Raw genomic sequence first — 16,187 nt, 5'->3', positions numbered from 1 at the left:
CATTAGTATTTGCTCAGAAAACCTCAGTGATTGACTTACAAATAAAATTTGTCCATTGATCTGCTCATCCATTCAACCAACACTGACCGGGTAGCTACCATACGCTGTGCGTACTGAACCGTCACTGGAAAATCAAATTGAAGTATTTTGAGCAGCACAAATAAAATGCCCCCCAAACTGAGAAAACTGTGAGTGATGTCACTGCAGTGATCAATTCTCTCACTCCTAACCCTTGAGCCAAAAGGATACAGTCCTTAACCCTTTCTTGACCTTCACTGTTTATAAGATGGGCCAAAAATAAAATGCTCACTCACAGAATGTAAAAATCGTCATGAGCTTCAAATTGATCGCTTCAGGGGGTTTTGGATGTTCATTTGGAAAATGATGACGCTTCATTAGCAAATACCATTGAATGCTACAATCATTACGCCCGTATCTATCACCGTCACATCCTCGTGCCGACCAGTTTAACCCAGACACAGTCGGAATGTCATACGGTCCAATGTCATATTAGTTTGTGAAACTCATTCGGAGGATTCAGTTGAATAATTGTATGACAGATCAGAGCGCTTGAACTAGCTTTTTACACAGGTAAACAGACTAAAGACAATGGCACAACTACTTCTGGCCCAGTACGAATTTCAAAGCCACAGAGCGAAGGCTTGGCCGTTTCTGGAACTCTCTCCTCCGTGAGCTGCAGAACTGCCAGCCCCCCCGGGCTCCCCCAGGACCAGAAAGGAAGGCGGGTACAGCTTTGCCGGCTACTTACATTCGGGGAGGGTCTGTGCGACTTGGGAGGCTGCGGGCCCACGGAAAGTCTGGTGTTCGGCAATCGGACTTTCTCCTCCTCCATTCAGAAGCAGGTGAGGCCCAAGCCGAGGCATCCGCCCACCTTCACGCAGTTGGACAAACAACCCGTCTCCACCCCTGACACTGACACAAACCAGCTGCGCCTCATACCTGAGCGGCGGCTGCGCGGAGCCTCTGTGATCACACAAACGTGGAATCAGCGTTTCTGCGCCCATCGCGGCCACGGCCTTTCACGTAGAGGATTTTCCCCGTGATTACATTAGCTGGGCTCCTTTCAGAGAAGGCTTATCCAGACTAAAACTGGGCCCGTGGCCGGATTGGCTGCACCTAAGCGATCAGAACTGCCTTGCCCGGCAAGCAGGGAGCCACGGATCACTCGCTCGCCCTTTACGCAATGGAGCAGGGACAAACCTTTCGTTGGAGAAAGGAGTAAAATGCTCAAAGGGCTTCCTGTTTATACCTGGAAATTTTCCATCCTAAATAATGTGGAAACACAGAGAAAACTTGTGGAAAACGATGACGCCAGCAGTCTGGCACCTGTTTATAGTGTGTGGCGTGGAGAATGTACTTACCGAGGCGTGGCTTGAGTTTCAACAAGCGAAGTCATAAAAGGCCGCCGGCTTGGCCGGATCCCTGATAGGCAGACCTGCCCATCGGGGCGGAGGAGGCCCCCGGGCCCTTGGGTGGGACCAAGGGGCAGCCGCCCAGGGACCCTTTTGCCCAGCAGCCTCCCAGCTCCCAGGATTGGCCAGTTATGACCAGGCAGCCGTTCTTTTGTATGAATGCAGCCGGTTTTGGTTTTGTTTTTTCTCGCCCGGAAGCCTTTCCTTCTGCAGAAGCCCCTTATCCCTGCCACAGGTGCGACCCCTCCCGGGAGACAAGTTGGCATTTCCTCAAAGGCTTCCCTGGGACCACGTGTCTTATTAAGCTCGGAAGGGTGTCAGGAGCTTCCCAGAGGGGAAAGTCGCATGTGGAGGGGATCTCTGTGCCCCCACTTCTGGTTCGAACAGAGCAGAAGTGTGTCTGTTTCAACAAATGAATGGATACTCAAATTGTGGTACACCCATTCATCGGACTATTAATCAGCCATAAAAAGGAACGAAGTTCTGACTCAGGTAACCACTCGGATGAACCTCAGAAATTTACTAAGTGAAAAAAGTCAGACACAAAAGGTCCCACGTTGTGTGATCCCACTGATACGAAAAGTCTAGAACAGCCAAGTCCAGAGGGACAGAAACCAGACTGATGGTTCGCAAGGGCTGGGGGAAGGGTGAGTAACTCCTTGATGGGTTCAGGGTTTGATTTTGTTGTGATGAAAATATTTTGGAACCAGATAGTGGTGGTGGTTGCACAGCATTGTGAATGTGTTAAATACAACAGTTCACTTGAAGATGGTTCGTTTTACCTTGTATAAATTTCAGCTCACGTTTTAAACGTGTAGGTCTTTCACAGCTTGGGGTTCTGCATAAACTATTGTTTGAAAAAAGCGTTTCACCTGGAGGGAGGCGGCACTTGAAAACTGTCACTTTTACGTTGACAAACACCAGGTTTCTGTCCAGTTAAGGATCGGTGGGATGAGGAACAAGAATGTTTGCCTTCTTCTTCCTCATCCCCACTCAAATCACAGGAGAATTTTTCTAGGGAGGAAAATCTTTTTAAGTGAGATGCCTTGGAGGAACCAATTAGAAAGGAAGAGAAGTCTCTTCAACAGGGGGGCAAACGCAGTGAAAGAGAAGGGGAGGATTGGGGGCACACTGCTGAGGAGAGGGGAGGAGGAGGGAGAGAGGATGGCCGACCAAAATAGCCGAGTCACTGAACCCGAGTTGAAGGTGGGGAATGTTCAGTATTCAATTTTCACTCGTGTACATTCAGCAGTGCAAATTGCTGAACCATCCATGAACCATGAACCATGCTTCCATGAACCTCTGTCAACTCTGGGGCTTCATGGGTGGCTGCTGATATCACTATTGCTGCCACCATTGGTCCCTGGGCCACCGCCATCATGACTGCTGGATCCTGGGCAGAATCACTGATGCCCGTCCCACCACCACTTGCCCTGGCCACCTCTGAGCTCCAGGGGCCGCCACCGTCAGTGGGAAAGAGAACCAATCAATACACCAACATTTCAGCTTCTGCCCCAGAAGCTGGTGCTCTTATAATGTCTTATAAGCGTCTCTTATAATAAATTGCCCAGGCACAGAGGACGTGTTGAGATGTCAGGCACTATGGAATCCCGACTGTCCACATTCCTTAGCTGTGACTACCTCTCCCCAAGGCAGTACTCTAATGGGACCTCGATATCAGTCTCCTTGCCTTACCACTGTCTACACGGGTCCGTGGCTGACCAGCTTCCCTCTTTGTGCTTGTCTTCTTCCAACCCGGACACTAAGCAACCAACCAGATTTCCGTTTCCTGCCATGCATGGCTAAACACAGGTGTGTGCACGTTCACTCATCAATCTCCAGGATAACCTCCCTTTGGAGGCAGGGGGTTGGGATTATGAACCAGACCTTGCCGCCAGACTGTTGCACTGTGAATACTAGCTTCACCACTCACTTGATGTATAAACGCTAGTGAGTTAGTTAACTTCTATAACCTCAGTTTTGTCATCTCTAAAATGGGAATCATAACATTACCTTCCTCACATGGCTGTGATGAGTTAATTTCAGCAAAGCTCTTAGACTAGATTAAGCACGAAACTGCTGCCTATTACATTATTATTGGCAGTGGGTTTCTTTGGAGTCCCAGTAGGCAAATCCCTCAGTGGCACAAGGTTTGTATTGCCTTCTTCTTATCCCTTCAATAAAAATCAATAGATTTTTTTTCAATAGAAAAATGTTTTCAATAGAAATCGAGACATCTGCAGTAAAAGCTCAGCTGAACTGACTTGTGCACTAGAAGAAACAAATGGTGGCAAATAATGTTTATTTATTTTTGAGAGAGAGAGAGAGACAGAGCGTGAGTGGGGGAGGGGCAGAGAGAGAGGGAGACACAGAATCGGAAGCAGGCTCCAGGCTCCGAGCCGTCAGCCCAGAGCCCGACGCGGGGCTCGAACCCACAGACCACAGGATCGTGACCTGAGCTGAAGTCAGACACTTAAACTGACTGAGCCACCCAGGCGCCCCTAAGATTCACTTTTAAAAGATAATTGTTTGGGAGGATTTTCGTTTTTCAGCTGGCATATTGGTGCCCCATCATCACAGCCGCAAAAGACCCCGAACATGATGGGACAGTCTTTGAGTCATTCGTTCGTTTCTTCACGCGTTCTATAAATAATGAGCTTTTTTGGGTACCAAGCACTGGGTGTTCGAGTTCTCTTTGATACTTACAGTGGAGCTACGGGGTAGGTATTTTCTTTTCTTATGGATGAACACCCGAAACCCAGAGGGATCGAGTCACAGGGTCAAAGACTGGCAGAGAGCAAGAGGAAGGATGGATGGCCCCAGACCCTGCGTTCATGAAGGAAGTGATGCTACTACCTTGGAAGATTCTTCAATGCCGTTCAAAGGTAGCTGACGGCCTTTTTCTCTCGTGTCTTTTTCTGCTCATTTACCTTTGGTAGAGCATGGAGTTTTTAGCTGTTGGCAACTGGAGCCGGTTAGGAGGGTCCCGGCTGACTGGGCCACCTCCTCCCTGATCTGCGGACAGGGCCAGGTTTGGGAAGGTGATTTACTGCAGTGGCCGAGATAGCCTAGCAGGGCTGGGTAGGCGGAGCATTGCTGGGAGGAGCCAAGATCACCACCGGGGAAATGGAGCCTGGGGCCAAGTGTGGAGGAGGGGAGACGGAAACGTGAGAACCAGCACAGCAGCTGATGGGTGCAGAAGCAGCCTGTGGGCGGAGGCCGCAGCTCAGAACGAGATTGCCCTGTCCAGGTCAGGCCGATGCCCCATTTCACATGCTGCGTGCAGGGTGGGGAGGTGCAGGGAGCTGGGAAATCAGAGACAAGATCGTGCCAGCCTCGGTGACCACGCGGAGACTCAGAGAGGTTTTGCAACTAACCTCCACTGTCCTGTGAGAACAGCCTCTTGGAATCTGCTGATCCATCCCACCATCGTACCGAGTTTTCTATTTGGGGTTTTCTCTTCTCTTGTTTAAAAAAAAAAAAATTCTTTTTTGTATGTGATAGAAATGTATCTGTTTTGGGGCGCCTGGGTGGCTCAGTCGGTTAAGCGTCCGTCTTCGGCTCAGGTCATGATCTATGTCACAGTCCGTGAGTTCGAGCCCCGCGTGGGGCTCTGTGCTGACAGCTCAGAGCCTGGAGCCTGCTTCGGATTCTGGGTCTCCCTCTCTCTCTCTCTGTTCCTCCCCCGTTCATGCTCTGTCTCTCTCTGTCTCAAAAATAAATAAACCTTAAAAAAAAAATGTATCGGTTTTAAAGGCTTAAGAAGTTTTGATTTTTGTTTTGCACTGAACATGCTGGGTTGTGAGTCCTGGAAGGAACCTGGGGATCATCTTCAACACCCGCTTCGCAGATGGGGAAGCTGAGGCTGAGAGGGTAGGAAAGGATGGGCCCTCGTCTCCCAGCAAGCAGGGGCCGGGACCGGATGTAGACAGGCACGCTTCTAGCAGGCAGAACCCCGCCCCCTCCCCAGCAGGCCTCTGCAGGCTCTGCAGTCACCTCCCGACCAGACCAGCAAGGTCAGATAGGACCCGCCTTCCCTGCCGTGGCAGTGATTACACTCCGGCCACGTGGCATCCAGCCCGTCAGGTCCTGTGCCAGCTGGGGATGTGGGAGGCATCGACCGGAGCAGTCCGGGTTAGGCTTGCTTATTGAAGGTGAGCTCAGCTGCACCTGACCAGCAGCGACTTGGGCCGCTTGCCACACCCGGTGACCCCAGCCAGCTGCTTGTTCCCACAGATGGCCCCAGCAGGCGGGAGACCTCATCTTCTCCCCCCCCCCACCCCCGGTGGCTGAGTTCAGTTGTTCTAACTCCCTCCTTTGCACAGCTGAGCGTGGCGCTACTTATAGCTCTGTTATCATGTTCCTGTTTGAATACAAACAAACCGCCGTAGCCTGGGAAGGGGATTTGTTGCGAGACCTCGCCGGCCTGCTTTCTGCTCCGGCAGGGACCTGGCCGCTCTGTGGGGTTTGAGGGACGTGTGGCTCTTCCTTGCCGCTCTCCCCCAGCCTCCTGTCTTCTCCCTCGCCCATCTCTGAGGCCACCGAGAAATTTCGATGGGAAAAGGCAGCCTCGACGCACATGAGGACTGAGAGTTACTCAGACATCTCCTCTCACACCCCCGAGACCAGAGGCCACGTCCCCAGCCCTGCTCCTGGGGAGAGGCTGGGCCAGTATTCAGCTGTTGCTTCTCAGCCTCAAACCTACTGTTTCCCGGTGCTAGGGACTCTGCAAAGCCACTTCTGCTTTGCCAGCTGCTCCTGGGAGGCCCTGCAGGAGGAGGCAGAGGCCAGAGGTGGAAGGAGGAAGGAGAGATCGTTCCGTCCCTGTCTGTTTCCCGGTCCTGGGAGCAGCACCCAGCCTGTAGCCTTCACCCCCGGGGGGCAATCACCTGCTGTGTAGCACTGGGATCCTGTCTCCGGTTGTCCTGATGCCCACAGAGCTCGCCTCATGGCTGGGCCTCCCTCCACAGGGGTCTGGGGTTCCCTCCAAGCTTCTACTTTTTAATAATTCCAGCTTCTTTGTGCCCCATAAGCCCTAAGTGTGATATCTGCCTCCTGTAGCTACCGCCTTCTGTCGCAACTCTGAGTTTGCTTTTCTGCCTCGGCATTTACTTAGATAGCCATTCTTTTTTTTTTTTTTTTTAATTTTTTTTTTTTAACGTTTATTTATTTTTGAGACAGAGAGAGACACAGCATGAACGGGGGAGGGGCAGAGAGAGAGGGAGACACAGAATCGGAAGCAGGCTCCAGGCTCTGAGCCATCAGCCCAGAGCCCGACGCGGGGCTTGAACTCACGGACCGCGAGATCGTGACCTGAGCTGAAGTCGGACGCTTAACCGACTGAGCCACCCAGGCGCCCCTAGATAGCCATTCTTTATGTCAGATTCTCTCTGATAGAATAACTGGGACATTTCTGTCTTCTGACTTGACTGGCTGCTATGCTGGCAGAGTTGGGGTTCCAACCCAGACCTTCTTTCTCCTGGTTCAGGATTCCCTGCTCTGGAACCCGATAAACGTGTGTTCCACTCCATGAACGAACAAGGTGAGTTCCCCCCCATTCATCAGTTCTGACTTTAGTTAAGATGTGGTGAGGATTCCCCACCAGCTCTGGCAACCCACGATCACCAACAGGGGCAACCTGGCTGATCTTATGGACCGCCTTCTTAGACGGTCCTCAGGGGCCACCCTAAATTTAGCTTCTTCTGGAACCACACCGAATCTGCACACTTTCAGCTGCATGGCTGAGAAGTAGTTGCAGAGAACTAGCCAGCCCACAGATGGCCACAGCCCCGTGAAGGATCCCAGCTGAGAGAGACCAAGAGAAAAAACCCAGAGGAGCCGCCGAGCCCAGCCCAAACGCCAATCCACGGGATCAGATCCTAAAGAGTTCGTGTTTTAAACCCCTAAATTTTGGGGTGATTTGTTCATGGCAAAAGCTAACTGATAAGATCTCCCCCCAGAGGGCCCATTTAACTTGCCTTCATAACAGCCTACACCCAACTGTGACTAACCATCCTGAAGATCTGTGCACTGAAGCACAAAGGATGTCACGTGACAGACGACCGATAGATGGATCATATTCCTCTCCCATGGTAAGATGACAGTTTACAAGCATGGCCCCTTGACTAGTGGCCCCTAGGGTCATCGTGGCTGATGCCAGACTATCCCTGCACTCTGAGGATGAAGCTCTGAGTTTACATTATAAACAGTGCCTGGCCCCTTAGCCTAAAATGGAAACATGAGGCCATATATTGGTTTGCAGTAAGAGGTCTCTTTGCTTTCTCTTTTCTTCCTGCTAAAACAGATATTTGATGACACCTTTAAATATAAGGTTCCCCTTCTTCGCGATCTTTATATAGTCCTTTGCAGGCTGGGTGTTGGCAAAACCATATTGCTTAGAAAAGCAAGCTGTTGAAACCCACAAACGTTCAGACATCAGTCGAATCCCAAAGCTAAAGTGTGCTGTCATTTTTGGAAAGCAAATACAGTATGAACATAATTGAGAACTACAGGCCCGGGGAGGGTTGGGGGGGTAGGGGGAGACGGGATGAGACACGACAGAAATCTTGAGTGTGGATGAGATATCAGTGCCAATTACGGCAGGGCCAAAATGTTATACTGATGAGCTATATGTTAGAGCTGAACTAAGAAGCTGAAGATATTTGCCTTCTGCAGGACGCAATAAGTCTTTGCAAATGCAATTACTAGGCCTTGGAAAGGGTTTCAGCTACCATCAGGGAATTTTATTATGTAAAATAGAGAATCACTTTTTAAGCCATTTGTCCTTCAGACAAGTTTATTGTAGACTTATCTTTAAAAATTTAAGGAGAGAATAATCACTATATAATTTAAAAATTCTTACAAACGAGGCTTTGTTAAGTCCCATTTGTTCCAACTATAGTTCTTTTCAGCAAGAACAAAAAGGACATCTTAAGCAAATTTTCCTGTGTGTGTGTTTTTTTAAAATTTTTTTAATGTTTACTTACTTTTTGAGAGAGAGAGAGAGAGAGAGAGAGTGAGCGGGGGAGAGGCAGAGAGAGGGAGACACGGAATCTGAAGCAGGCTCCAGGCTCTGAGCTGTCAGCCCAGAGAGCCTAATGTGGGGCCTGAACTCATGAACAGTGAGATCATAACCTCAGCTGAAGTCGGCCGCTTAACCGACTGAGCCACCCAAGCGTCCCCCTGTGTGTTTTTTTTTAATTAACTTTTGAGGTAGCGACCTGTCTCTCCATGTTTCTTCCCCAAAAGATATAAAACAATGAGATAGAGAAAGTAAATGTGTGCAACTACCAGACCCTCAGGATAACTTGAATACAGGAAGAAAGCAGAGACAGTTAAACAGCACTCTTCAGAGTAAACTGAATAACAAGAGGAAAGTGAGACGATCCAGGAGCGTGATTTCTCATGCGCCCATCCTCTGCCCTCCACGAATCTTTGTGGAAAGCACAGGTAGACTGACTAATGTAGAAAAACAGTGGCTGGGGGCGCCTGGATGGCGCAGTCGGTTAAGCATCCGACTTCAGCCAGGTCACGATCTTGCGGTCCGTGAGTTCGAGCCCTGCGTCGGGCTCTGGGCTGATGGCTCAGAGCCCGGAGCCTGTTTCCGATTCTGTGTCTCCCTCTCTCTCTGCCCCTCCCGCGTTCATGCTCTGTCTCTCTCTGTCCCAAAAACAAATAAACGTTGAAAAAAAAAAGAAAAAGAAAAACGGTGGCTGGGGCACCTGGATGGCTCTGTCGGTTAAGCGCCTACTCATTATTTCAGCTCAGGTCATGATCTCACTGTGAGTTCAGAACCCCGAGCTGGGCTCTGTGCTTACAGTGCGAAGGCTGCTTGGGATTCTCTCTCTCTCCCTCTCTCTCTCTCTGTCTCTCAATAAATAAGTTAAAAAAAAAAAAAGAAAAATGGAGAAGTTGGAAGGAAGCTAACGAATGAAGCCTTTGTTGATCTACAACTATTCTCGGAATGATTAAGTTTCCTCGTTGGACTTCAGATGTGGACCTCAGTCCAAGCGTTGCTTCCCAAGCCCCAGCTCAGCCCCTCTCTCTCACCCCTGTTGGTTTGGTTTCTAGGACTACGTATAGTCTGAGCACTACCCGGCTTCCAGAACGTGGGCCTGAGGACGGATCTTGCCATGTATGAACACAGCTCCCAAAAGATAACTTCCTGAATTCCCTCCCAGGAGGATCTGCCCATCTGATAAGAAGGTCTGATACTAATGACTGACTGCCCATGGGCACCGTTCCTTCTCCATCTAGTTGCTTCTCCAAGGTTGGCGTCTGTGATTAGGTCATTCCCTGCGCCCCCCCCCCCCCACCTGTTAACCAAGACAAGCCAACCTGAATCTTCTTGTTTGTGCTAAACGAGGGAGAGGTGTTGGCAAAAGCATCACCAGTCCCGGGGCGGGAAGACAGGCTGGCGCTGGGGGCGAGGGGAGCACACCCACCAAAGGCCGGAGAGTGCAACTGCCACCAGGTGATGCAGACAATAACGTCACCAAATGTTCTCCAAAGAACTGGAACACACGAGAGGATGGCCTTGTGACTGATCAGGACTCGGGGCTTGGTCGTCTCATCTGTTTGCTATGAAATATGAGCCACAAAATGACTCCGTCAGATCCTAACTTGAGCCTCACTATCAGCTTCTAGCAGAAGCATGGTCACCGGAGCTGTTTTCTGAACCACCAAGACTAAATACGAACGCATGGTTTGTGAGCCCCCGGAGTGACCAACAAAATTATGTCCCCTGAAAATGAGCAACCTTGGCCCCACTTAAAAGTGATCACTCCAGGGGCGCCTGGGTGGCTCAGTCGGTTAAGCGTCCGACTCTTGACTTCGGCTCAGACCATGATCTCAGGGTCCGTGGCTTCGAGCCCCATATCGGACTCTGGGGACAGCGCGCAGCCTGATTGGGATTCTCTCTCCCTCTCTCTCTCACTCTCTCTGCCCCTCCCCTACTCTCTCTCTCTCAAAATAAATAAACTTAAAGAACAAAGATCACTCCAGCTGCACCCACATCCATACCCTTTACTGCCCCTTCATACATAATGAGCACAACCAGAGAGAAAGAATCTTCCATGGTCTAAGCCTTGCAACCCTGGATTTGATAAGCCTGAAAGGCAACTACTCTGAGGAGAAGCCATCCTTTGGTAGGGGCTGGGAATTTCTCTGGGGCCCCGGAAAACCGACCCACAAACCAGCTTTAGTCATTCCTGAACCGACGTGAGCAGCTCGACTACAGAAAGTTAGCTCCGTTTGCTAGAACAACATGGGCCCGTGTCGCTGGGTTTAATCTCTTTCTAGTTCTTCGGCACCAATTCTGGCACCGGGCTCTGCGGAGGCTGTTCCCTGACTTGCGTGTGGAGCAGAATTTCCCCTTTTTAGGTCACAAACTCAGAGCACTCCCTCGTCCCAGCAACTCTCTGCCCCGGGTCAATTTTCAACACCCTCCTTGACGGCATTTATGAAACGCTGGCAAGGTGGCCGCTGGGTTGACCCGTTCCTGCTCTCCACATCATTTCACGGGACTGAAACACGCACACCAACCAGCCACAGCAGTCCAGGGGTATGGAAACACATCGACGTCCATCTCTTCTAAACACGGCTGAACTAAGGGCCGTAGGACCGAGGCTGTGGACCCTCCAGTGACTCTCAAAGCATTCAGACGAGCCCGCAAAGAGTTGTCTTCCTGTGTTCGTTCCTTGGGCAAGGATGGCTGCTTCCTTGTAGTCTTGCCACCCTGGAGCGTCCGACCCCCTGCCCCCACCTCCTGTGTGGGGTTGGACCACCTCACCTCGGCTTCCACTCTCAGGAATTGGAGATTTGGAGCAAGGTTGCATCATCGTGAGTTTTGTTCTCTACTGGTCGATACCTCACAGTCTGGTGAATTGCACCTGTCCGGGCCCCCCAGTGTTATGCCTTACACCCCGCACACCCTGGCCCATTCAGCACACACTCTTGCGTGCAGCTGGCGGGTCTCATCATTGCAATCCGCAATAACGTCCACTCCCATTGGGGCGCCTGGGTGGCTCAGTCGGCTGAGCCTCCGACTTCGGCCCTGGTCGTGATCTCGCAGTTCACGAGTTCGAGCCCCGCGTCGGGCTCTGGGCTGCCAGCTCGGAGCCTGGAGCCTGCTTCAGATTCTGTGTCTCCCTCTCTCTCTCTGCCCTTCCCCTGCTCACGCTCTCTCTCTCTCTCTCTCTCTCTCTCTCTCAAAAATAAAATAAAAAATAAACATGAAAACATTTTTTAAAAAATCCACTCCCATAGAATCATACACTCGAGCGAGGAAATTTCAAAGGCCCGCCATTGGCCTTTGCTCTGAAAATGGCTCGTTTCTCGTTCTCCCCCGTTCCCTACCCCCCACCAACCCACCTCCTAGACACTGCTGATGGCACGAGGGGTTGATTCTGGCTTAAGGTGGGCCAATCAGATTTTCTCTCTTGACATGTAATAGGGGCCCTGGAAGTCAATCAAGGGGCGGGGGCTGCGTGAGTCACAAGGCAATGAGGGACGGAGGCTGGAATCCGTGCCAGAGAGACCCGGAGACTGTGCTTGATGATGTGAGGGACGAGCAAGGTTAGGAGCCCCGCAGACACCAGCCCACCCTCAGACCAGAAGGACGTAGGTGCTGGCTGAGAAGCCGGGACACAAGGAGTTGCTACAGCCCACAGCTACGTCTTCTCAACTGATCCCCCAGCTCGTTTCCAGGGAGTTTCTGTTTCTGGCAACCAGTGTTCCCTGACTGACACCACACTCAGAAGTTGCCCGTGACCCCCCTCCCCGCCCAGTCCCCATCCTGCTTCAGCATCTCTGCGGCATCTGACATTGTCACCCCCGCCTTCCCCCCAGTGGGTCTGTCCATTCACACAGGTGCTCTAAAACCCGGCTCTCCTTGGCCTTCTCCAGTTTCTCTTCCCTGCTCTCAGGGAAGCCATTTAACAAGATCCAGGATTTGGGGCGGCCGGGTGGCTCAGTTGTTTAAGCATCCGACTCTTGGCTTCGGCTTAGGCCGTGATCTCACAGTTTGTGAGACTGAGCCCCACGTCGGGCTCTGCGTCGACAGTACAGAGCCTGCTTGGGATTCCCTCTCTCTCTCTCTCTCTCTCTGCCCCTTTTTCGCTCTCTCTCGCTCTTTGAAAATAATTAAATAAACATTAAGAAAAAAATAAGATTCACGATTTGGTCTTCCAGCCTGGTGTCCTCAGAAGATTCCACTGGTTTCCATAGCCTCCCCTGCCGAGTCCAGGCGGAAGGCTCCAAATCCAGGCCACTGGCGCTCACTTCCTCCCGCACCCACTGCGTTTTTAACTCTGGTGGCCGTTTCTTCTTAGATGACTCACTGTCACTTAACCTCTTGAAATGTAAATTTACATCTCTCTTGGTCAGGCCAAACTCTGTCTTGACTTTCCCATTTCCACCGACAGGACTACGCTCTTCCCGTCACATTCCCCGGGACCCTCGTGGCAATTCTGCACCATGATTGCCGCTTGGGATCTGCCCCCCTTCCAGCCCAGATGCTGTGGTTGTGCGAGTGTAGCTCACAACTATATCCTCATTCCCAGCACCTGGTACACCGCGGTCACTTGAGTGTTTGCGGAAAGAGCCCAGGGGACGAATGTGTGATAGACTGTGTTTTAATTTTCCTCAATTTCATTCCTCTTGTCTCTCCAATGCACATCCACCAAGAACTCTGGGTTCTTCCTTCCCAGTGTGTCATTCACGGTCCCCTTCCTCCCCATTCCCTTTGCCTCTGGGTCGGACCCTCATCACTACCCATTAGAGCTACTGCAGGAGCAGGCGGGTCTCCAGGTTGTGATGACAAAACTGACCCGTGGCATCCTAGGAAGATGGAGGCAGCAGGGATTTCAGCTCTTCCCAAATCTCCCCGTGCAAACAGAGCACCAGGCTAGGAAACCCCAAATCTAGGGACTTCGAAAACAAAACTGGAGCATAAGGCTTTTCCTGAACATCAACCCCCAACGGCCACGAGACCCACCTGGTGTTGGTGTCCGTGCAGGAGGACGTGGAGGGAAGCAACGGGGCACGGCCAGCTGGACCCCAGGGCAGGACAATCCCGAAGTCGCCAACGGGCATTCACTGGGAAGGACAGTGTGCCGATTTGGAAGCAGCAGCTAAAACCGGAGGGGCTTTGCCCCCTCTACACACGCACATGAGGACAGTCCACACCAGTGCGTACGCGGTGTGCGTGGGTTAAGGGGTGGAAGTCTGTGCGTTCCTGTTTCATGAAACATGCTATGAAATAGGACCCACATGCGCACGTACACGCTCACGCTCCACTGTGTTTTACTAAACTGTAGGATTTTCGAATAAGGCTTAGCATTCTGCATAACCTGAGTGTGGCCTGATGATCCAGTTATAACTGACACCAAGTCAGGCTCGGAAACACACGATTTTTGTTGAAATCACATGCAACTCCGAGTTGGCAGCCACAGCATCGAAACCGGCCTGAAAAGGTACTTGTGTGGGTCCAGAGAAACACTGGCAGACGTGACTGAGTCAACACCGTCAGGAGTTTTAAAGTAACTTTTCCCCCCATAAAGTCGTGGTGTGTCGGAGCCTCAGGGGCCTCTTAAATCGTCATTCCACAGAACCGTAAATACTTGAAAATCCAATTTGCAAGGGGCAGAATCATAACAGAGGCCAGAAGAATGAAATTTCATCCAGCCAAACCCTTATTTTATGAACGAGGAGACCAAGGTCCAGATCAATGGGGACTTATCCTACCAAAAGGAAACAGTAATTTACGGGAAAGAAAAAATACAGTTCATGCAGCTTCGGGGACAAGGGGGTGAAGGGCGTGGAAATAAGCACAAATGTGCCTTTAGTTTCCCTTTATAAGGAAAGAAAAGAAAGAAATGCATTTATCCCTCTAATCTCAGTAGCCAAACCAGTTTAAAGCCACACGTCATTCACAGGAATAAAGCCGTCAGGCTGAGACTTACTTACCCAGTATCCTCTCAGCATGAGGAGCAGAGAGCCGGGAAAAGGCCCTCTCTTCCTGATGTCAGGACTTCTCAGCACTGCCCTCCGCCCGTGGTCTGTCTTCCCCCAGGATCACATGGAAGTGTTCTATAAATGTGCATTGGCTTAAGGTTGGGAACGCTGGCCTGGGAAGCCGCGGCGTGTAAGCAATCTGACCCAGGCCAGGCGGCAGCTTTCCAGAAGGCTCTGCAGCCCTGAGGGAGGATAACAGGGGCCAGGGCGGTTGCAGGTATCGAGAGCCTGCAACTCTGTTCTCCTCACTCTGAGTTTATTTGGGATCCGAATCCAGTCTCCACTGCCTTGGGTTGCAATTTAATTTACTTGGGGGCCGTTCTATATTTTGGCTAGGACCAGCCATTTTTCAAGACTCAGCAGCCTTAATAATAATAAAAACAAAACACACCAAAAAAACCCCCTATAAAATGAGAAGTGCTTCCGGTTCAGCTCCCACAGACCTCATAAAATCAAGTTGTCCTTTTTGGAAATGTCACTGTGCTCCCTTGAGACAGGGAGAATGAACAATCGCTCTTAGGCCATTTCTAAATGGCAAAGCTACCTAAAATTCCGTCAGTTATTTCGTGGGTCAAATGCACAACCATACAACAAAAACAAAACAACCATCAGAAAGAGTGTGGAGGTCTTTATGTACTGACCCTGAGAACTCCCCAAGTTACGTAGGTAAGTGGGAGAAAAAAGTAAGGTACGGGACAGTATGTATAATATGCTATTATTTGCATAAAACAAGGTATACGTGTATGCATACATCCTATCTTATGTGTGGTATGTGAATTCTATGCTCTGAAAGAATCATACCACACGCTTATAATAAATAAATTAGTGACTCTAAAAATTCACACAAGCGACTAGTGAACGGAGAGCAGTTGCCGCCAGGAAGGGGCAGAAGCCAGGGGACAGGGAAAGGGGAAGATTGTCTCCTCACGTATTTCTTTTCCTATTCTAGGAATGTGACCTCATGTGTATAGTCGTTTGTCAAAGAAAATTTTTAAAGTAATCTCATTTCCATTAGAAATACTTAATTTTCAAAATTGCTACTCAGGGCACTGAATTCAATTAACCATAACGCGGGCTCACACACACACACACACACACACACGTGTGCATTTTTTTTTTTTTTACGTATGTAACGTCTTTGATTAGGTTGAAATTCCTTAAGAAGACAGAGTTTTGAAATAACAAAAATCCTGGCCTACGCAGGACCCATCTGTGAGTTCCGATCGAGGAGTCAGAGGGCTGGACATCTGGCCCCGATGCATCTCCTCTGTAGCCATGACTTAGAGCAGGTGCCCAGGTGCCTCATCGTGTGTAAAACAGCCCCACAGCCCCCGCTCTCCGTGGGCCCTAAGCAAGACGATGTACATAAAAGCCTCTGAAAACAGAAAGCCTTTATTCAGGAACAGAGTCGTTCACGGTGATCACATCTTGTAAGATTTTTCTGAAGTTCTTGTGTAATTCAACGCTCAGATCGTGGAAGGCAAATTCCCCCTGAGAATAAGCATCAAGGAACAGGGGATACTTCCAGAGGGCCTGTATCTACCTTCACTCCTTAGGGCCGGCTTTTATTATCTTGCCCTGTGCAGGGCGCCTTCTTGTAGGTTTCCTCCTGGCATGTCCCGGGGGGTGGGGGGGTGGGGGGCGGGCTGTGTTCAGGGCTTTCTTCTACGCCTACCTTCTGTTCCCACTTTATTAAACCAGGAGCATTTTTTAGTCCTTGCCTGAGTACCAACGCAGAAC

The 16,187-nt window shown here is 50.5% G+C and overlaps 1 protein-coding gene across 11 annotated transcripts in view; it reads right to left on the bottom strand.

The window, feature by feature from the left end:
- Positions 1–14,551, bottom strand: part of TACC2 (transforming acidic coiled-coil containing protein 2) — a 212,716-nt gene extending 198,165 nt beyond the window's left edge. For 6 of the 11 annotated variants that reach the window (XM_019813929.2, XM_019813936.2, XM_019813930.2 and 3 more), the window contains exons 1-2: positions 14,400–14,551; positions 13,429–13,529 (exon numbers count right to left, since the gene is read on the bottom strand). Coding sequence is in view for 1 of the 11 variants with exons in the window: in XM_019813932.2 (XP_019669491.2) it covers positions 14,400–14,417 (18 nt within the window). In the remaining 10 variants the exon portion in view is untranslated. Of the gene's footprint in view, positions 1–769; positions 920–13,428; positions 13,530–14,399 lie in introns of those variants that run through there. The other 5 variants (XM_019813927.2, XM_019813931.2, XM_019813928.2 and 2 more) reach the window with 4 other exon arrangements.
- Between the last annotated feature and the right edge of the window lie 1,636 nt (positions 14,552–16,187).

The sequence above is a fragment of the Felis catus genome, chromosome D2 (genome assembly GCF_018350175.1).
Source record: "Felis catus isolate Fca126 chromosome D2, F.catus_Fca126_mat1.0, whole genome shotgun sequence".
Taxonomy (NCBI): domain Eukaryota; kingdom Metazoa; phylum Chordata; class Mammalia; order Carnivora; family Felidae; genus Felis; species Felis catus.
Note: the sequence above shows the minus strand (reverse complement) of the source record. Positions and strands in the feature narration are given on the sequence as shown.